Source organism: Hypanus sabinus, chromosome 11 (genome assembly GCF_030144855.1).
Source record: "Hypanus sabinus isolate sHypSab1 chromosome 11, sHypSab1.hap1, whole genome shotgun sequence".
NCBI classification, from domain to species: Eukaryota; Metazoa; Chordata; class Chondrichthyes; order Myliobatiformes; family Dasyatidae; genus Hypanus; species Hypanus sabinus.
In genome coordinates, this window is record NC_082716.1 from 48,711,995 (window position 1) to 48,734,957 (window position 22,963).

General features: G+C 37.2%; 1 protein-coding gene and 1 long non-coding RNA gene across 11 annotated transcripts in view; one reads left to right on the top strand and one right to left on the bottom strand.

Annotated features, from left to right (window-relative positions):
* The window catches only part of LOC132401933 (nuclear factor 1 A-type), a 544,334-nt gene that overhangs the window by 123,056 nt on the left and 398,315 nt on the right, over positions 1-22,963 (bottom strand). For 7 of the 10 annotated variants that reach the window (XM_059984301.1, XM_059984296.1, XM_059984295.1 and 4 more), the window contains one exon: positions 3,260-3,388. The exons of the other annotated variants lie outside the window; for them this stretch is intronic. In XM_059984301.1, the coding sequence (XP_059840284.1) occupies positions 3,260-3,388 (129 nt within the window). The remainder of the gene's footprint in view (positions 1-3,259; positions 3,389-22,963) is intronic. 10 annotated transcript variants of the gene reach the window in all.
* LOC132401934 (uncharacterized) overlaps positions 4,395-22,963 on the top strand; it is a 44,091-nt gene continuing 25,522 nt past the window's right edge. The window contains exon 1 of the long non-coding RNA XR_009514754.1: positions 4,395-4,508. This is a non-coding gene — a long non-coding RNA (uncharacterized LOC132401934). The remainder of the gene's footprint in view (positions 4,509-22,963) is intronic.

Below are 22,963 nucleotides of genomic sequence, written 5' to 3' on the forward strand. Positions count from 1 at the left end.
ATACTTAAGGCCTGTCATTTATTATGACAGTTACAGAACTAATTGATTAGGAGGCTATGACTAATGATCCATGCTTAAATATTCACTTTTAGGTCCAGATGAATAAATACATTTATATACCCTGACATCTAAACATATGCAACCTCCACTCTAGATTTTTTTTAGACAGGATTTTTTTAAATGTTGTTTGCATTAGATTTTTTTGCTTTTAAATTGCATATCCTGCATCTAGCTGTACACTAACCATGAAACAGTTTTAGACGTTGACAGAGTGGCTGAATCGTAAATGAATTTGATACTTGATATAAAAGAGCATGTAAATATATTAAATTAATTCAGATTACTCACTGACCGTGGGATCTGCAGATTTTAGAATGGAACGCTCAAACTGGAAGCTTCATGAAAATTGCTACACAATCATGTTGTTCAAGAACACTTTGAACACACGAGGTTCGAACTAACTCTAAACTGTTTTTCCATAGCATCAAATTCATGTTCTTCATATCACAGAAAATTTTAAAAAACACTTCTGTCTAATAAAATAAGAACAGCAACATATAGCAACACAATGGCCAACTTATACACAACAAAAATCCATTGGTAAAAATGGTCAGTTCATTGCATCTTGGCAGTGATGCTTCGGGAAAAGTGTTAGCTAAAATAACACAAGAGCACCCCAGCTTGTCAACTGGTGCAGTGGGATGTTTCACATCCAACTGGATATTAGATGGGGCTTTATTCTAACATCTCTTCTGAAAGGCAACAAAGAGCTTCAGTAATGGAGTTTGCACTCATGTCTCAATGAGGTGGCAAATTGAGTGTTTCTGTCCTGGAGTATGATTTGAATCCACAACCTTTTAACTTAGAGGCAAAAGTGCAAAGGCCATGCAGAGTGATGCTTACTAATAAACTTCATACTTATTTTCTTCAATATTACAGAAAAAAACTTAACCAGCATACTTCAAGCTTGTTTACTCTGCTAGAAGTTATGACCACATTCATGGTTTTGTCAGTGATGACCTCGGTACCAAAAAAGTGAAAATGGATCTTAGTATTTGTGCATTTTTAAACAAAATATGCTTTATAGAAATGATAACTGGTATTACATTTCAGCTAATCATTTTTTGTTCAACAATTCAAATTTAAAATTATCTACTCAGTACCTTTGGAATCAATACAGTAAAGGCAGAAGTCATTCAACTCATTGTATGAAGAGCTATCTAATTAGCCTCACTTCCCTTCTACAGCAGCAGTTTTAAATTTCATAAACTGGTTTTGTAATAGCATGATACTTAAATGAACCTGATCATTCACAAATATATTTCAAAATGATAAGTAGCATTTGAACCATGACACATGACGTCAAGTTTTAATTTTCTTTGTTCCACTTGGTTTCCAGTTTCTATCATCTCACTAAAGGAAGGTGCTGAACACAAGCTGGCAAGGAGAAATGACAAGTTTGACAGAAACTTATCTATTTATCCCTACAATTATCAGACGATCGATCACCCATCAAACTGCCACTTGGGAACAGACCTCACACATGTAAACATAATCCTCTCCCCACTCCCTCACTATTATCACAAGCATGTGGGAAAATCAGAAATATATGGCAGGGAACTGTTCTGATAAATAAAAGGGCCGATGATACAAATCATTACTGTTTGAACAGATGTCTAATTTTCAATGGAGAATACCACCTTTTTGTTTACACTCCCAAGGCGGTCCTCCGCCCCCACATTTGCTTTAACTTCAATTCATTTTTTGAAGTTAAGGAATGATGTTTGTGCCAATGATAACTGAACTTGTTTAAATGAGCTTGACCTTGTTTTTTCTTTAAGGAAATGACTGTCTTCCATTTAGTGACTCCTTTAGATCCTTCTTAAATTACTTTGAAGTTGCATTTTATCTTAAAATGTTTCCAATAATGCAAGAAAAGGTGCTGCAAAATATTTTCCGCCATTTCTTTCTTAGGGGCATGACTGGCATCCATTAAATGGCTATTAATGGAATCTCCATGCGAAGAATGGCATTTTAAAAGCTTGCAGCCCAATACTGGCACAGCTTCAGTAACACACCTATCATGAACAAATAATCCTTTAGAGACACAGGAGCTATACTGGAAGAATGAATTAGTACAGTGTTACATACCCACAGAGTGACCTCACTCTCATCGCCATGTGCCCTTCAGGGAGCATGCCATTTCTGGTCTATAGAGTTCAGTAGAGATTTTATCCAATCATGCCATTTTGGAGATTTGTCTCACCCCATTACTTTTTATTGGCAGATATTGGTGCCTACTCAGCACCAATTTCCAATGCTCAGCACACTCCATTCAATAGTAAGAACTATTCTGAACTAGAACTTTTTCCACATGACTTGAAACTAGTTGATATGAGTGGTCTCTGATTCTGCTGACAGAAATAGCTGCATACTATCATATATATGAAAATATAAATTGGCCTGAAGGCTATACCTATGAAAAGCAAAAGACATGCGTTATGGTAATTTGGATACACCTTTTATCTTTGAGGAATACTTCCTAGCATTTTCAAAATGCAGAAGTTCATGGGGATTGAATTTTTTTTTAATTTAGTTATCGTTTTAAATTTAAGTCCTAAGGAGCAGGATCTGAATATATTCCAAATTCTGGAAAAATGTGGTGTTATTCATATTTAATTGCTAAAGTTGTAAATGTTTGATAATTGAATGCTCCATAATATCGAGAGCTAAAATGCATCTAGCAGTCACTTATCCTCAGCAGTTTTGTAATTTCTTAATTTTAATAACAAGATGAAAGGAGATTTAGATGGGAAAATGACCTAGCTAAGACATGTGTCATTAATTATTACAGCAACCAGACACAGCAAATTATAATTGGTACATATAATGAAGTCATTGAAAGAGGTTTTCAAATATAGCTTGGATAAAAATAGTTGATTGAAAAAAAAATCACTGAATTGACAGAAAACATGGGAAGTAACCAGCTGTTAACAAAACAATTATTTTTTATTTTATTTTAAATATTTAAAAGACAATACTATGAATCCTCTCCCTCTTATTCTACAATCAAACTGGAAAAAAGAACCATCACCTCTCAGTTTTACAGCCCACAACACACACACGGATTTTTATTTCCTAGAGTATTTATTTTCTGTATCAGCAGTAATTCAAGGCACCAAACTACAAGCTACTTGGCCAAGACCCTAGACTCTTTAGTAGGAGCTACAGGGAAGGGCTCTCAGCGGCCGTGCCTCACCTCTGGGTGCTGTAATCACAGGCCGATGATGATGTGTAAATGCCGTTCGAGGGGAGGTGGTCTGCGAAGGCGTGGGACTGCTGAAACCAGACTTCTCTGACTTCTTTAATGTAGTAGGCGATGACATTCCTGGCAAGAATGATTGATAATTGCAATTTTAATAATGCTAGGTCATGAAACGACAGCCTGTGCAATGTGGAGGGGGAGGGAAAGGGGTGCAAAAGCAGCATGAGTGGGGGGAAGAGAGAAGAGGAGGGAGAGGGAAGAGATTGCAGACAGAAAGAGTTAAGCAGCGCAAAAAGCATTCTGCATCATACACGTTCTATGGCCTCAGTATGTTTACTTAGCAACTTCAAACAACATTCCTTGTCAGGTTAATAATAGAGAAAAGAGTATGCATGCAAGAAAATGTTTTCAAGGATGAGCTACATTCATAAACCAAGCTCCTGTATCTAAACTAAACCTGCAAAAGAATTTCATTGGATTTTGAAACTGAAAGTGCCAGAAGTGTCAAACTTCCACTTGCTTCTAGGGGGGTCAGAGAACATTTATTTAACACCACAATCAAGGATACTGAACCGCCATCTGGGAAACACTCAAAGTACTATATTAGGGAGTTGGCCTCATAAACCATGATTGGCAGGCTACAGTTTGGTAACAGAAGTCAGGTCAGAAGTGCATGAATGTATAATATACTAATTAGCCCAGCTTAAGTGTCAGGAAATACTGGTATTCTGGATATGTCTGATTTTTTTTAATAAAGGTTTTTGCTTTGTGGGCAGCTACTTTTGAGGAAGTAGAGGGTTACCCATATCCAACTGTGCTGACTAATGTAACCATATACACAACAAAGTCATGGTGCACTGTTAAGCTTCAAATATCCTCAAGGCAGACATACTCTGCCAGTCTGATATGTTGCTAAGATGCCAGGGTCCCTGAGTCACACCATTTCTATGGAGTGTTGTTATGCATTACATATCACCAAGCCAGACGCAATCTGTTGTGATGTGTTACTAGGCTCCAAGTAGCCCCACGTGAGACACTACACTGTTGATGTGACATGTTGCTAGGATCCACTTAATATCAAGCCAAACACATTGTACTGTTATGCTCAAACACAAGCAGCCCAATGATCCCTCATCAGACACTCACTGTGACAAAGCTCTAGTTAGTTGCTGCTGCGTTTTCAATTGGCATTATTATCTGGTTCACTGGCATACTATTACAGTATAGAAACACCTATGAAACAGTAAGTAGATAATAAAGCTACATTAAACTTATCTTTGCTATTTTCAATAGAAGTCCAACTTTCATCTTTTCAGAGAATTAAAACAGGCATATTACATTTCATTCTCAAATATTTGTTTCATATATTTGATAAACAATGCAATATTTGTAAGAAAAACACTTCAATGTACATCTGTAGACTTCTGCTGTGTGACTTTTGAGTTTGTGAGGTCACTAAACAAATATTTTTCCAGATCTGGAAGAAAAGCAGCTCAGAGTAAAGGAGCAAATTTATATATATAAATATAAAAAACTACTGATCCACTGTATAGTATGTGGTGTGTGTGTGTGTGAGAGAGAGAGAGAGTGAGAGAGTGAAAGTGTGAGAGAGAGAGAGAGTGAGAGAGTGTGAGTGAAAGTGTGTGTGAGAGAGAGAGAGACAGACACACACACACACACACACACACACACACACACACACACACACACACACACACACACACACACACACACACACACACACACTTCCAGTTTATTGTGCCATCAGTTAATTGGAGTAGCTGCTTATTTGGGACAACTTTAGAACAAAAAAAACAATTGAGATATAACAAAAAACAATAGCGATATAACTGGGATTCCCTTAGTTTATTTGGGAAACTATGCCACTTAACTGGGACAGGAGAATGTTGCCGAACCGTTTCTAATTAGTGTTAGTTGTGTACACTTATTTGGCTGTTAGGCTAGTGCTTAGAGAGAACAGGGCTTAAACAGCATCATTTGCATTTGTTTGCATCCAAAAAGCAGTGATTTTTGTTACTAATAGTAGGCGAGAAATAAGCAGTAAGACAATTCAGAATTGTTTTGCTCCTTGTGCTTTCAAGCATTCAGGCTTGGAGATGCCAAAAAAAGCAGCCAGAGTGTAAATGTAACAATTTCACTACTTCAGCATGTTGGGAGCTACTAATAATTTGAAGGTATTGACAACCATCTTCAGTGTTACAATGAAAGTGAAGATTTGGAGGACGCAATTGTCTAAAGTATTGTAAGAAGACACTCTGCACTACGTGTCAATGCTGATTTTGTTCACTTACAGTCAATTGGAAGAATATGGCTAATAAATTCCTCCGTCAATAACTATAAGGAACTAATACACAGTTTTACAGTACTGTAGAGGTAGTGATACTGTTTTAATTTGTTCTGTATTTCATTTAAATTTATAAACTGTTACTTAGTTAAATGGCAGTTTGTCTTTCTTATACTTTTTAACTAATTCCATGAAACTGGTTAATCAGGACAGCTGCTCCAGTTTTATGTTAAATTGTGCTTTAAATAACATCTTTAAAAGGCATTTGACACTTTGGCATCTTGTGTGCATATTAACCTTTTATCCAATTAAAATACAAGTCATGCAACATATCCATTGCTGGCTGCCTTTTTAGATGTGTCTAATGTCTGGAAGCTTTAGACTACAATGCATCACCAATATTCACACAATATGAAAAGGTGACAGAGTTAAGGGTTTCTTTTGACCAGATAAACTTTACATAATCTCAAATTCCATGGTATTAAAAGTATTTTAAACATTTTCGGAACAGACCAAATAGTCTGAAGGTAGCAAAGGACAGCGATCTCTATCAGAACAGGGTCATACCACTTCCTGATGATGGTTAATACCAAATCAGTTAGGCAAGATAACAACATGGAAACTTTGGAGGCATATACCAATGGTCACACGGAAGAAGTCACCTGAAGTTTTAAACACTGCAATAAATTACAATCCTTTACAAACTGTAATGTACAGCTAATTTATGATTCAGTCCTTCATTACTGGAGCATGTAGAATTCCCTTAAACACTTAATTATGCAAATAACAAAGGTTTAATAATTGGCTTTTGAAAAGTTTCTCTTGTTAAATAATGGAGACAAAAAATTTTCTCCAAATATCTTAACTTTTAGAAATACCAAACAAGAACTAGTTATGCAGATTACAAATGCAAGATTGCATTTTATTACAGTACATCCACCAGAATTTAAAGGAAAGTTTTTTTTCCATAAATTAATATACAACAGGAAAACATTATAGAGGTAAATCAATTTGTGCTATGATTGATGCTCAGTTTTACTGCTATTTCTATGCAAGTCATTTCCCAAAGGCAGATAAGCATAAACAGAAGGATATAAGGAAATTATTCTTTTCTTCCTTAGGCAGAATCTCTGGCCTTTTGAGATTCTGATTTCTCTTTATGTCTTATTCAAATAGCTGTGCAATCCAATATGTGCTGCAGATATTTGCAAAAACTGAATACAATGAAAAAATGAAATGATTTGTAACTAAAATATGTTTGCCTCATAAAATTTAATAGCTTTTCAGCCAACCTGTACTCATCTCACTAATCCTTTTGTGTATTGTTAAGAGCTTTGGAAAAATGTACAGCTATATACATTAAGGACAGCAAAATATTACATTCCACCAAATCCATTCTTGTACCCAATGGCAGATCTGAAATTGCAACAGCTCATAATTTACTTAAATATGTTCAGGGGTATTTATTCAAATATGTAGCATATTATAAAAGCAACTGGAATAGGTATAATCTTTTCAATATATTAAATCCAGTCAAGGCCATTCAAAAGAGCATTTAATCAAAATTTAACACTGAGTTATAAATGGATCTATTAAGAGACATAAACAAAGGTTTGATTAAAGAAGAGAAGGCTCTAAGAAGTATCTTGTAAATAAAAAAAAGATGAGCTTTCCATTTCTTGGACCAAAGCAGCTGAAATCAGAGAACTCAAAGAATGCAGCTCATTCAATCACATGCATTTCATATCCAAGTCTAATCCTCTGCCTTCTCCAATGGCATGCATAAACAATTTTAGAACTCAATTTTAAATGCTAGCTCAAAATCTATCGATTTAACTTTGCTGTTTACTAACATCATTGTGTGTTTTATTTTTGTGTTTGCACTTTGTCCCATTGTCAAGCACTTTGAACTACATCATTTGTATGAAAAGTGCTCTATAAATAAGTTATTATTATTATTACTACTGTATTTTTATTTTTTCTCAGCCCAGCAGGTACAATCTGAGGTGCAGGCATAGCCAAACACACTTATTTCTCAATTGCTAGGAACCTTTGGTCTACTCTAGTGGAGTTTAGTATTGCGGCTTTCTGGAGATTTACATAGATATTGCTGTGTAGCCGATTGCTTAATGCTATTGTGTAGTGACTTTGAAATGATATCTGTTGTAGATATTACCACTGGGGCAATGTATACCCTGTTCATGTTCCATGGTCTTTCAATTTACTCTTTGAATTCATCATATTTCTGTTGTCTTTCACTTACTGATTTCTGTATGTTATGTGTGCATGGCTGTATCTACTAAGTAAAATGTTCTTGCTTGTTTTTCCTGCAATATTATAACCAGATGATTATTGTGGATTGTCCTATCTGTATTAATGGATCAGTTGTAATATAATTTGTAACACTCTGACTCTAAAACTGGATCAGGTTTGTATTTATAAAATATGGTGTATTTTATCTGTTTGCATTTTAAAGCAAGATTTTGTTGGACGGAGTTTGCCACTTGGTTGTGGGTGTATAAGTAATCAGATTGAGTTAGATCAATGCAGGATGCTGTAATGTGTTGGATTGTCTGCATTTATCACCTTGAATTTGTTGGCCTTTTATTGTGTATTTTTTTATATATATTTCTTGTAATATATTTCTATATATATTTCTTTGTTCTGTATAGCCACAAATAACTCCTCTGTTTCTGGAAAGAGGTCTCTAACTCTGAGCCAGGTGTTCGATGTTTCCTTGTCAACATCTAGTCTGCTCAGATCATGGGGAAGTCTTCCATGGAGGGTCATGCTCTTCCATTATTATTCCTGTGACTGTATGGATGAAATGAAGCACATGTAAACTAAACTTGGGGAGGGAGGCAAAAGAAAAATGAACTCAATTACACAACACTTGAGTATTATACCTTTGCTGAGGACACTGCAAATTTATATATAACAGTAATCTAGCATTGCTTCTGGATTCCTGCTTACACATTTTATTAGCTTAGCTTTTCTGCAAAGTTGGCACCAACTGATGTTCCTTGTATGCATTCATTTCAGATGCTGAGCTGTAAGTTTGTAAAGAAGTGCAGAGGAGTTCTATCTGCCCTGCCCTAATGGATAGAAAGACATCTAATTCTTGAGTTCTGGGAACAGTGAAGCAGGAACAAACTGAAAAACATCAACATACCAATTAAGAGGAGGAGTAAACCACTCATCCTTTCTACTTTACTGACTGATTTTAATCTTAACTCTGCATACCTATCTATCCATTGCAACCTTTTACTTCCTTATTTAAGGAAGGATGTTAATGCACTAGGAGCAGTTCAGAGAAGAATTATTAGATATCTAGAATCACTGTGTTGTCTTATACCGTCTATAAATATCTCTGTCTTAAAAATATTTCCACCACCTTTTGAAGAAGAGAACCCCAAAGAAACATAATTCTCTGACCGAAAAAAAATTGTTACCTAATTTCTCTTAAGTGGGTGATCTCTTATTTTTAAGGTGTGAACCCAGTTCTGGATTCTCCAAGAGGAAGCATCTTCTTCACATCCATTCTGTCAAACCCTCAGGATCCCATATGTTTCAAATAAAATTCCCCCTTGCTCTTCTAAATTTCAGGAGTTACATGCCCGTTATCCAAACATTCACTTCAGCTAATCCAACCATTTATATTGCAGTTCAGTAAAACTTGTCCACACTACTTTAAAGGCACCAACATCTATTCTTAAGAATACTGCATAGTATACTTGCTGTTGTCTCATGAATGCTCTATATAACTGAAAAAAAATCAGCCCCTCAACATTTGGATTCAATTCACCTTTCAATAAATAATAACATTGTTGGCTTTCCTAACTCCTAACTCGGATTGCACATTAACATTCAGCAAATCATGCATCAAGACACTCAGATCTCTAAAAACTCCAAAGCTCCACAATCTTTCACCATTTTGTAGTTTTTTCAAATTTACTTTTCCCCAATTAATACACTGTTTGCTAGATTTCAGCACATCAGATGCACAACAGCTCTGCAAGGTTTTGCAACCCATTACTCCTAAAAGGCAAAATCTAACAACATAAATGGCTGTGATGCCTCACTTACTGATAAGCTCAATGTCTTTTATGCGTTTTTTGAAAGGGAGAATAAAACTACACCTGTGCAAATCCCCACAACATCTGGCAACCCTGTGATTGCTGTCTCAGAGGTCGATGTCAGAACAAGGGTTTTGAGAGGGTGTTCATGGTTCAAATTAACTAATGCTGAGCTTGGACCTGGACCCACTGCAACATGCCTAGTCCTAGAATGGATCAACAGTGGATACAATATCACTGGCTCTCCACTTAGCCTTGGACAACTTGGACTAAGTCAGTACTTATATCAGGCTGTTGTTTATCATTTACAGTCGGGCATTCAATATCATCATCTCCCAATACTAATCAATAAGCCTTCTGCTCTAATCTATCTGCCCTCATGACTGTGTGGCTAGGCACAACTCAAATGCTATCCATAAATTTGCCTATGGCTCAAACATTGTCACTAGAATCTCAGATGGTGACAAGGATGCGTACAGCAATGAGATAGATTAAGGTACAGGAGCCTGAAGTTACATACACAATGTTTTAGGAACAGTTTCTTCCATTCTGCCATCAGAGTTTTGAATGGTCCACGAACACTACCTTGCTATTCAGTTTTTTTTGCACTATTTATTTACTTTTTTATTGTAAATTCTAAAGTCTTGTATTGTTTGTCCACCACAAAGCAACCAATTTCTCAACATATGTCAGTGAGTCTGATTTTGGATTCTGAACACTTCTATTTTGTCTGTATTCCTACTTAACTTCCTCTTAAGACTCTTCACAATGTACTTTTCCATCAGGAAAATCACAGAACCTACATCTTTATCCAGACCATTGATATCAATTGTAATATATTGAGGACCATGCTCTGATTCCCATGTGTTACATTTTGACAATGAGAAAAGGTATTTTATTCCCATTCTCTATTTTCTTTTTCTTGCTTGCAAGGTGAACATCAATTTATAAATAAAACTTACCTCCAAATCATGTTTTATTTTCAGCAATGACCTTTCATGTGACACCTTATCAAATAACCAAAATATAGCATATTCACCCAATTATCCACAGTACATTGCTTTTTCAAAAAGCTCCAATGAAGTGGTCAAACTTGTGTTGACTTTGTCTGTGAAATACTATAACATATTTAATAAAAGCTTTGAATATTTCCCCTAAGACAGATACTAATCTAACTGACTTGAAGTTTGTTTCTCTTCAGTTTTTGATTAAAATATTTTCTACTTTCCAATCAAATGGAAGCATCCTCAAATCTAGGGAATTTTGGTAAATTAAACCAATGCATCAACCATCTCATTAGTGACTTCTTTTACGACCATAGGACGAAGTTTATGAGGGCCTAGAGACGCGTCAACCCACAGTTCCAATGCAAATATAAATTTATGAATTTTAATAAATACCCTAAGGCATTTACAGGGTGATGACAATCAAATTTTCTCACAAAGCCAAACAAAAGGAAATATTGGCAAGATGACTAAATGCTTGGTAAAAGATATAGGTATAAATAATCAGTGTAAAGGGAGAAAGAGAGATGAACTCATTGAAACATTTTAGTGAGGGAATTGCAAGGCTAGAAGTGTGCAGAGTCAAAATCATTAACAATGGGCATTTAGATTGAGGAAGTAGCTAAACGCTCAAGCTTCACTATGCAGGGCATTTCTAAAGTTGCAAAGTATCTAATCTGGATATTCATTACAGCAGTAGTTCTCAATCTTTAACTGCTCATGGACCATTTGTGACTATCATTTACCTCTGTAGCACCCACTCTCCATAGTCTCTGTTATTTGCTAAAGTTTTTTTGGACAACTGTACTAATTATTCTAATATACAGTCAATATTTATGTTTTCACAGATTATAGTTATTATTATATGTTAAATATAATGTTACTGGTGTATATGAAAGTAAAACTATTTCAAAGCTGTGAATAGAATACTTCATTTTTAATTTATATAATATTCCAACTGGCAATGAAAAAGCACTTAATATTGTTACTTTGGGTATTTAATGAGATCCTTGTGACTGATCCAAACCAACAAGTTTTTGAATATCTGGTTGTAACTTGGTTAAAAGTAATCAAAGATAACCTCTTTTTACAACATCAAGACGGTTATCAGCTTTTGATAGCAGGTGAGGAACTTAACTAAAACCACAAACAATTAGATAAGAGGTGGAAAGTGCAATTAAAAACAACTTTGCTTTCTCCAAAAGCTGTGGAAACTTATTTTGATAATCACTAGTTATCCAGAAATTTTGCAGCTGCATTTAAATTTTGCTTGAGCTGTTGTATCACTCTGCAGCTCAACATTATTCACATTCACCCCAAATGGATCCACCACCCAATCAGGAATATGCATCTCCAGCACGATTCTGACTAAAATTCCATATCAGTGTGCAGTTGTTTCAAATGATCAAGGTATGCAATCAGATCATCTCCAGCAATTTTATTTCCAGTGAAGGAAATTGTATAAACTTGTGATATCCAATTTTGCTGCTGAGAAGTTTGAGATTTCCAAGAAAAGCTATAAGAGCCTCATTGCATGATATGAGAATGCAGTTTTTTCTCATTGTAACTGTTTAATAAATTCAGTTTCTCAAATATATCTGACCAGTAAAACATGTCAGACTTAGCAGTGACAATTTGTTCTCCAAACTGCTTATCACTTAGAAATGCTACAATACCATCCCAAAGTGCAACAAAGCAATGAAGACAATTTCATTTTGATAATCACCAGACCTCTGTATGCATTAGTAGGCATTCAAGATCTTCTTTGTTTTCCTCCGAAAGTTGTTGAAAAACATGATCTGAAAGTGCAATCAATTTGATGAAATTGACAGCCAATATTACAGCAGCAAGAGCATCGTGCAAACGTCCTCCCAATTATTTTGCAAATAAATGCTGGCAGTGGATGACATAGTGTATGTGAAAAAACATCTGACATAGCATTCTTAAAATGAGAAATGAATTTTCTGCACCTTCCTAACATCAAAGCAGCTCCATCAGTTGCACAAGCCATTATATTTCTTAGTGGATTATTGTTTCCCAAGAAGTAGCTCTGACTTCTTTAAAAATAGTTTCACCTTTGGTATCTGTCTTAAGCTTTTGGACAAAAAGCATTTCCTCACTAGCCTGATCATCATTCAAAAACCTAATATATGTCATCAGAAGGGCTTCATTATCACGTAATGTGCTTTTATCGATCTGCAGTGAAAAAACTTCTTAACTTGCAGTTGCGCAACTAGTTGTTTTTCCACATCATCTGACACTTAATCAATACACCTTGATACTGATGAGCTGCTCAAGGGGATGGCTTGGATAGTTTTATATGCACTCTGATAAAATTACATAAATTAAAATTACATCTTGGTAAATGAATCATGCTCCATTCAGAAAATCCTGTGGCCCCCAATTTCTTGATAATTACTTGCAGCCCTTATGAAATACAGCATAGCCCACATCGAGAATGACTGCGCTAGAGAACTATTAATGGTCATGGGAACTACAAGACTAGGTTTAAGTATATATGTCATGGTCCTGAGGTCCTAGAAAAGAACAGGAAGGAATGTGATAAAATGAAGATTCAATTAAAGACATATTGGATGGCAGTAAAGTTAAACGTAATGTTTGTAGTGGCACAAGCAATTAAAAATATTTTTTACAGGGATACAATAGATTACGGAATGATCAGGAAAAACAGTAAAAAAAAATTCTTTGGCAGCAATCTGGTCTGCAAACTTAAGTAATTAAGGCAGACATTTTCAGCTCTTTACTTCAGAAAATGTATTTCTGGACAGTAATTGGAAAACTCTTGGTTCAGGCTGTCATAACAGGAAACAAAATCTGAATGGTGGGCAACATGCATAGAAAGGACACTATATAAATGCTCAAGCCTGTGTTAGTTCAACATCTGCACAGAGACAAATTATCACAAGAGTATTGCAAACCATGTTGGAAATGTGCTGCAAGTGGGCTGAATGTTGAGCAACAGAAAGGGAAAAAATACAGCTATTCAGCTGGTTAAACAGCTTGAAACCGCAGCCAGGAAATGCACTGACTACCTCACAATCTCAACAAAATAAAATTGAAGAAAATAATTCCTTGCGGAAAAAACTAGTGCCAGTATAACATTGTTTTCTGTATATCCAGCAAAAGTGGGATTTATTTATAAATAAAAACAATGATAAATAACTTAACTCACTGATATTTCAAGAAAGCAGTTTAAAACTGACTTACCTCAGGGAAATGGTTCAACCCGTATAGATATGATGTAAGTTTTTCCCTTCATTCTCAGTAAAGATCTCCAATGGGTAGTTTATTCCAATCCTGGAGATGTAAATTTATGGGTAATAAAACTACCCAGTGCTTTGCTTAGTGGTCTTCTGGGGCAGAAAATTAAATACCAACTTGAATCTGGCAACCCAAATCCGGCAACTCAAGGGACTTTTAGTTTTTTTGATACCTGACCTGGATTTGAATCCAATACATACTGTTGGATCCGGGTAGGCTTGGGAACTAGACCACGAGGCACCAATTAAAATACCGAGTCTTGGAGCATTATTTCTAAAGAGCTGGCCCGGCCTGATTGAACTTAAACTGAGGCTCTTCAAATTCTTTTGAAACCTGACCCAACCCATGCTCTCTGGTTCCATTAGTTTTGTGTCAGGTCACCAGGCTCCAGCTTTACTGACATTCCTTTTCAAACAATTTATAGAATCTACAGCACATTACAGGCCCTTTGGCCCACAATGTTGTGCCGACCAAGTAACTTACTCTAGAAACTGCCTAGAATTTCCCTAGCACATAGCCCTCTATTTTTCTAAGCTCCATGTAACTATCTAAGAGTCTCTTACAAGACTCGATTGTATCCACCACTACCACCTTTGCTAGCAGTGCATTCTACGCACCCACACTCTCTGTGTGAAGAATTTACCTCTGACATCCCCTTTGTACCTACTTCCAAGCGCCATAACACTATGCCCCCTTGTGTTAGCCATTTCAGCCCTGGGAAAAGAACCTCTGGCTCTCCAGATGATCAATGCCTCTCATCATCTTATACACAGAAGACAGAAACAAAATACTATTGCTGCTGAAAATCTAAAATAGAATGGAAAATATTTAGAAGGTCAGACAATATTTTCTATACCCTGATAGTGACAGACCTGCGCATATTTGTGTGCAGAATAACCTGTCATCATGCCAGGACTAGCCTGGAGACAGGGTACAAGGGTGAACTCCCCAGTGAAAATACTAAGGAATATTTGAAGGAGTCCTGCAGTAGAACACTGACAGACAAACCAACCTCATCAATATCACTGTGAGTGATGGTGGGATATCTTTTTGCATCATTAATGGATCTGAATGAGTAAGCAATGGAAAGTTCCTACTCCATTTAGCTGTAATAAAATATATGAAATTATAAGTATGAAAGCTACAATTGCTTTCCCTCCGAACTGGCAATTTTATGAAAATTTACTCTGTCACTGTACTTGTTGACCCTTGCATTGGAAGTTATATTTATTGCTGACGTTCAGGGATTTTCATGCTGGGGGGATGAGGAATATCATAAATAGAGTACAAAACAGACATCAATCTCAGTGAATAAGTATGACCAGATGTTATTTTTCCCAAATGAACATTCAACATCTACAATAACTTCATTTGTTTAACATTCAGTCTCTTAAAATTAAAACTGGTAAATGGCAGGAGCTTGTTAAGGTCTAAAGGAAGCCTCCTAACTTAATTTCTCCACAATTTACTGATTTCCCTGATTTCCTGAGGTCAAATTGCTGAACAAATTGTGGAATGTGATAAACACCAACTCTCAATTCTCCAACCATTTGCTCATATTACATTCTTCACTATCGTAATTGTTCACGTATCTAATAAATAAACAGAGCCATACCCAACTTACAGTCACTGAGCAATACCGCACAGATGTAAGGCCTCAGACCCAATCAGTGCATTCCAACCACAGTTCCAACCTATTTCGTTCATGCGTTTGGCCCATATCCTTCCAAGTCCTGTCCCTCCATATACTTACCTATGTACTTCTTAAATGACGTGATTGTACCTGCCTCAGCCACTTCTTCTGACAGATTGTTCCATCTCCTCATCACTCTCAGCATGAAAAGCTTCCTCAGGTCCCTTGCAAATCTTTGCCCTCTCAACCTAAACCTAAGCTCCCTAAGTTTGGTCTTCCCCACCTTGGGAAAAGACTGTTACCATCCACCCTGTCCATGCCTCTCATAATTTTAAATATTTCTAGAGGTCATCCCTCATTCTCCCATATTCCAATGGACTGAGCCTGGCCAACCTCACCCTATAGTTCAGGCCCTCCAGTCCTGACAATATCCTTATAAATTGTTTCTGTATTGTTTCCAGTGTAACCACATTTTTTCCTATAACAGGGTGACCAAAGCTGTACACAGTCGTCCAAGTGCAGTCCCACTAATGACTTATACAACTGCAACATGACTTCTTAATTTGTTTACTCAGTGTTCTGTCTGATGAAGTCCAGCGTGTTAAACATCTTTTTCACCACCCTGTCTACTTGTGACACTGCTTTCAATGAACTATGCTCTTGTACTCCAATGTGCATCTGTTTTATTATACTCCCTACTGTCCACCATTCATAGTACAAGTCATATGCAGGTTTGGCTTTCATCTTTAAATTTGTGTCACTTTATTTTTTTGCAGCTGTTTCTCAAACTCAAAGCAGTATTGAACCGACACACTGTTAGCAGAGAAGTTGTATGGTTAGCATCCTACTGAGGTTAGTGACCACTACTGAGGATACATCACAATGGCACAGAACTACGCTGTACTCTTTTTATTTCTCTGTTGCAATATTTTGATATTTGATCATTTCTGCTTTGTTGACTTGAATCCCTATGTGTTAAGGGTTTGGACAGTCTGGTTGTGCCTCCCAGTAAATACAGGACTACAAGGAAGCTTTGTAGTCACATCAGTTTTCATTTAGAGCTCTGCCATCATCCTTACTAGTGTCTCCTTCCATTCAACTTTGGCCAGCTCCTCTCTCATGCCTCAGTAATTCCCTTTACTCCACTTTATTGCTCAGCTTGCCCTTCATATTTCAACATTTCTCTCCTTTAGTTGCCTTCTGTTAGTTTATAAAAGCTTTCCAATCCTCTAACTTCCCACTAGATCTTGCGATATTATATGCCCTCTCTTTAGCTTTTTTTCTGTCTTTGAATTCCCTTATCAGCCACCTTTGTGCCATCCTCCCTTTAGAATGCTTCTTCATTGTTGGGATGTATCTATCTTGGGCCTTCCAGATTGCTCCCAAAAGATCCAGACATTGCTGTACTGCCGTAATCCCTGCCAGTGTCTCCTTCCATTCAACTTTGGCCAGCTCCTCTCTCACGCCTCAGTAATTCCCTTTACTCCACTTTAATACTGGTACATCTGACTTTAGCTTCTCCCTCTCAAACTTCAGGGTGAATTCTATCATATTATGATCTCTGCCTCCTTAAGGTTCACTAACCCTAACAGTATGTATTGGAATGTGGGAGAAAACCAGAGCATTGGAGGAAGCACACACAGTCACAGGGAGGTCCCACTTTTAGATAGAAACATAGATCAGCATGGTATGAGAGATAGAGGGACTAAGCCAGGATTTAAAATGAGATAAACATGAAGTATTGTGGCGACCCACTTCCTAGCGCACTTGAATCGGCTCACAAATAGCCAGCGCGCCGGCACAAAGGCCAGGTCCGCAACAAAGGGAAAAAGCCTGTGGGGGTTTGTGAGTACATGTCCCTTACAGCATCCGCACCCGGGGAGGGCGGGATGAGGGAGGCTTTAAAGCAAGGCTGTGAAGTTCGAATAAAATCATCTTTAATTGCAGTTTACTGACTCCGTGTCCTTACTTTAGCGCTGCGTGTAGCACACCGCTACAGTATCATAGTTTTCATAAACAAAGTTAACTTCGGAACTTAGTAACATACTGAGGACTAACCAATCAATAATGAGCACCATTAAGCATTTCAGTGGATGGCAACCAAGTCCCAAGTCTCCAACAGAAGGTTAAAAGAGATAACTAGACAAAGAGTGCCTTTTGAATGTTTAAACAAATGACCTGCAAAATCCCAACCAGCACATCTGCTGAAAGACTCAGATGGCAGGGATGTTCATCATAAACAAAAAAATATAATTTATCAGAATATCAAATCGCTGAATAAAAACATTTTATTTAATGGCAAATTATTTGATGGAATTACTGTCTCCAGGAATAATTTTATTTACAATAATATTCGGTGCACATTCGAAGGAAAGCTGATATTGTGTGGGAATCTTCAATTAAGTCTTAGCAGTTTTGTGCACATTCATCAGGAATGCTGCTTATATTTATAGCGGGGGAGGAGGACAATTTTCATTTAGGTGGAAAGCGGCCTAATACCTCAAACAAAAAGTAATATCATTAATACTCCAGCCTTCCAGAATGAGCTGAGCTGCAAACTTGAATGATGAATTCCTGCAATGGTTTTGTCGGCTGAAATCAAATTGAAGCTGTGTCAGCATTTTCTCTCCAGACCTTATTACTGTACAGCAGTGATTTCTTTTTCCCTCTACTAAGTCTTCTAACTAAACAGACAAATCAACTTGTCCTCAACCTGTCATTCACCCAGCTGAATTCTTAGTGGCTTTTTTTTTCATCTACAATTGGCAGCAGTTTGTAAAAGAAATGTTCCACATATTCACTGCTCCCTGTAATGAACATCCATGGTAAATGACACAACACAATTAGTCAAAGAGCTTGATTAGGAAACCTGAATAGATGTGTGTGTCCATCACAATCCCAGTTCAGTAATGTATTAACACGAGGAAATCTGCAGATGCTGGAAATTCAAACAACACACACAAAATGCTGGTGGAATGCAGCAGTCCAGGCAGCGTGTGTGTTCCACCAGCATTTTGTGTGTGTTGTTAGTAATGTATGCTTGGTTGGAAGTATGCACCTAACTGAAAGCTTGGTACCTCTTCTAAATATTTGTTTGTGATGTGGTTGTTAGCGTGAGTTTTTGGGTAGATGATTCATTTACACTTAAATGACTTTGGCAACCAGTCTTCTGTTCTCTGACAAAGTACTGTGGATTGAGTTCATAACAATGCATTTCCTAAAAGCAGTGAACTCAGTTCATTTGTAACAACACTGTTCTTAAAAGCTGTGAATACCAGAATATTAGCCCAGATGTTGCGGACGGAAGTGTGAATTTTCCAGGTAGTTTCAAAGACAGCATTATCTATATTTTGTAAAAATGTATTGTCCTCTATGTTCGCACGTAAGATACCAAATAAATGTATTGTGGATTTAACTTGCTTCCTAAAGGATGTGAATACCAGCCCCAGATATGTTGGCGTCAGAAGGAATGGATGAAGTCAGAAGGTGTGAAGTTTGTATGTAGCTTCAAAAGAAAGCATTATCTATATTGTAAATATGAATTGTCCTTTGGGTTTAGCGAATAAATATCGAGCCCACATTGGGCTGGCAGACCTTTCCACCGAAAGCGACTCTGTCCGTGTGATGTCTACTGAACCTTAAGTTGTCGAATAAAGAAGCTGCTTTGTATCTACCAGTAACTCTCTCTCTCCCTGGTGATTTCATCCACGCCACAACAGTGGTGACCTATTTGAGGCAACCAGTTATCATATGTATGACAGAAATTAATATTGTCACTGACATTTCAAAGACAATTGCTTATGACATTTAGTTCACGAGGTCTATACTGGCGGTTTTATTCCATGTACCCCACTTCATCTAACCACATCAGTGTAATGATTTAGACCTTCTACTTGGATTTATTTAGTTTTCTCACAAAGTGCATCTATATCTTTTGATTCACTTTGCCTGGCAGGGACTGTCACATGAACACTCGTTATTGTAAGGAGCAGCATGTAGGAGTTAGTACATCACTTTACAATTGTCACAGACTGGGGGTCAATTCCCATCACTACCTGTAAGGGGTTTGTATGTTCTCCCTGTGACTGTGTGGGTTTCCTCCAATGCTCTGGTTTTCACCCATGTTCCAATACGTCAGGTTAGTGATAGTGAACCCTAAGGAAGCAGTGATCATTATATGATAGAATTCACTCCGCAGTTTGAGAGGGAGAAGCTAAAGTCAGATGTACTTCTTCCTATAGATGCTGCCTGGCCTGCTGTGTTCCACCAGCATTTTGTGTGGGTTGCTTGAATCTCCAGCATCTGCAGATTTCCTCATGTTTGTGTACTCAGATGTGCTGAGTTCCTCCAACATTTTGTGTGTGTTGCTCTGGATGATGGAATTGACGACTTAGTGGTCAGGTCTGTGGATGATACAAAGATAGGTGGCGGGCAGGTCATGTTGAGGAAGCAGAGAGTCTGCAGATTGGGATAATGTAGGAAGGGGACTTTAAGGTTTTGGCTCAAGAGATAGATGGAGGGCCAGGTAGTATTGAGGAAGCAGGAAATCTGAAGTAATATTTGGACAGATTAGAAGAATGGACAAAGAAGCGGCAGGTGGAAGATAGTGTAGGGAAGTGCATGGTCATGCACGTTGGCAAAGAAATAAAAGTGTAGACTATTTTCTAAGTGGGGAGAAAATTCAAAAATCAGAGGCGCAAGGCAACTTGAGAGTCCTTATGCAGGATTTATTAAAGGTTAAACTACAGGTCGAGTCAGTAGTATTGCTGGCATTCATTTTGAGAGGACTAGAATACAAAAGCAAGCTCTAATGCTGAGGTTTTATAAGGCATTGGTCAGATTACACATGGAGTATTGTACGCGGTTTTTGGCCTCTTATCAAAGAAAAGATGTGCTGACATCGGAAAGGGTCCAGAGGAGATTCACAAGAATGATTTCAGAAATGAAGGGGTAAATGTATAAGGACGTCTGATGGCTCTGGGCCTGTACTCACTGGAGTTTAAAAGAATGGGGGTGGGGATCTCATTGAAACCTGTTGAATGTTGACAGACCAAGATAGATTGGATGGGGTCTGGATGTTTCCTATATTGGGGGGGGGGGTCTAGGACTAGAGGGCACAGCCTGAGAATAGAGGGAGAACGGAGATGAAGAGGATTTTTTTTAGTAGAGGCTAGTGAATCGGTGGAATTCATTGCTACAGACAGTTGTGGAGGCCAAATCATTGTGTATATTTAAAGGGGAGGTTGATAGGTCCTTGATTAGTCAGAATGTCAAAGGTTACAGGGAGAAGGCAGGAGAATAGGGTTAAGAGGGATAATAAATCTGCCATGATGGAATGGTAGAGCAGGCCTGATGTGCTGAATAGCCTAATTCTGCTCTTGTGCCTTATGGAATTGTGCACTTGCCATGTTGGCATCGGAATTAATGCAACACTTGTGGTTTGCCCTGCACAATTCTCACTGATTTAATTTGAAACAAATGGCATGTTTCACTACATGTGACAAATAAAGCTAATCTTTAAAATCTCTTTCAAAGGGGTTTCTCCTGGCTTCCTTATTAGCCTATCTTATATACACAACTTCTAATTTCAGATGAACATCTATTCTGTGAAAACTCTTAATCTTTAGATCTCTTTTATGTCCTTCCTCAGCTTTCTACCATATGGAGAAGAGTTTCAGTGTTGTTAGAGAGCTGCATCCTCTCATATAGTTAACAACCCTGGAAATCCATTAAGAATCGATACGCATTCTGTATTACTATGTGTGGATTAACCAAGATTCTGCAGAAGTTCAAAATACCTTTTCTGACATTCATTTTTATTCCTCTAGAAATGAATTCTGAAGCTGTGTAATAACTTTACTGTCTTTTAGCCTACTTAGTGTACACTGGCCCACATTCATGTACATATACAAATGAATATACTACTGACATAATTTTTGCATGCCTATTACTTATTGTGACACTCAGTGTTGTCTTTCTCAATTTCTCCCCATGTTTATCTTCCTTACTTTATCCTGTGTTGATACGAACTGTAAAAGTTTAATTTCCAAGTACAAATTATTAATGAAAATGGTGAACAATAATATCTCTTCATCAAGTCCAATGTAAGGCACAGAGATCAAAGAGAATTGGGAACTACCTGCATCTTCAACCACAATTTTATCTCCTGCTTTACACACAGTTTGCTTTTACTTTGGTGCCCTCGGCTCCTTTGACTCAATATATCCTGATGGTTTGGCAGCAATCTAAATTACGAAAGGCCTTCCGATAATACAAATATATTGTTATCATGTTATGCTTGTCTCCCTTATAGGCTTGTATAGTTGAAAACTATAACCTGATTGCTCAAGCATGAACCTCCCTCCTGAAACTGAATAGAACATGTTAATTCACACCACAATTATTTTGAAATAATCTGATAAAGAACTACCTTGCGAAGTTATGAAAAGGTCTATTACCTTGGCTCGCAGGATTTCTATAGAAACACCTGAGACACGGATATAAATAACATGGCAAGAAATAAAACAGACTTATGTATCCCAACTACTTCACATTATTGAGACATTCATCAATATCCTGACTCTGGACAAGATTCAGATTCTGGCTACTTATCTAATCTAGATGGACAAGAAAGCTTCTGCTTCCAAAGAAGATAAATACAACTCTTTTAATCTCAGTCAAAAGAATTTAGCTGATACATTCTCATTTAACAAAATTCATGGTGAGGAAGAGGAAAGCAGCATTTTCCTAGCAAATCCCTCTGCAAAATTTACCATCAATCTATCCCTGCATGAGACTACCAAAACACTTTTTAAAGGCTTACTCTTATTGAAGTATACTAACTTCCCCAAATATCCCCTTGGGACTCCTACTACAAACTCCAAATGGTGTGGTAACCTTGTCATTCTCTACCACCCTCACAATTCCAATTCCGCAAACTGTTCCAATCGAGAACTCCCGGGAAGATCATCACAAATGCAGGTAGCAGCTGAGCTGTAACCTCTTCTGTATTGGAAATATATAATCTCATCTTCTTTGGGATGGTATTCTGGAACTCCCTGGCCATCTGAGGTTCAAAAGAAGTGTTGGATAGGCAATGGGTGCTAGCTTTCTGCAGGACACCACATCTCATACATTTCAAGTTCAAGATTATTGTCATTCAACCATATATATGTATATAGTGAAACAAAACAACATTCCCCTGGACCAGGATGCACAACATATAACTCACAACACACCATGTAAAGTAATATTACCACAAATGAACTGAACAAAAAGTAAAATATACACGTAACCTTAAAAATAGCCAGAAGTCCAAAAATAGCAAGAGTATGCTCTCCGTGCTGTCAAATTTCCAACTTGACCCATACTTCTAGACTTCCATAATATTTTTTGAAT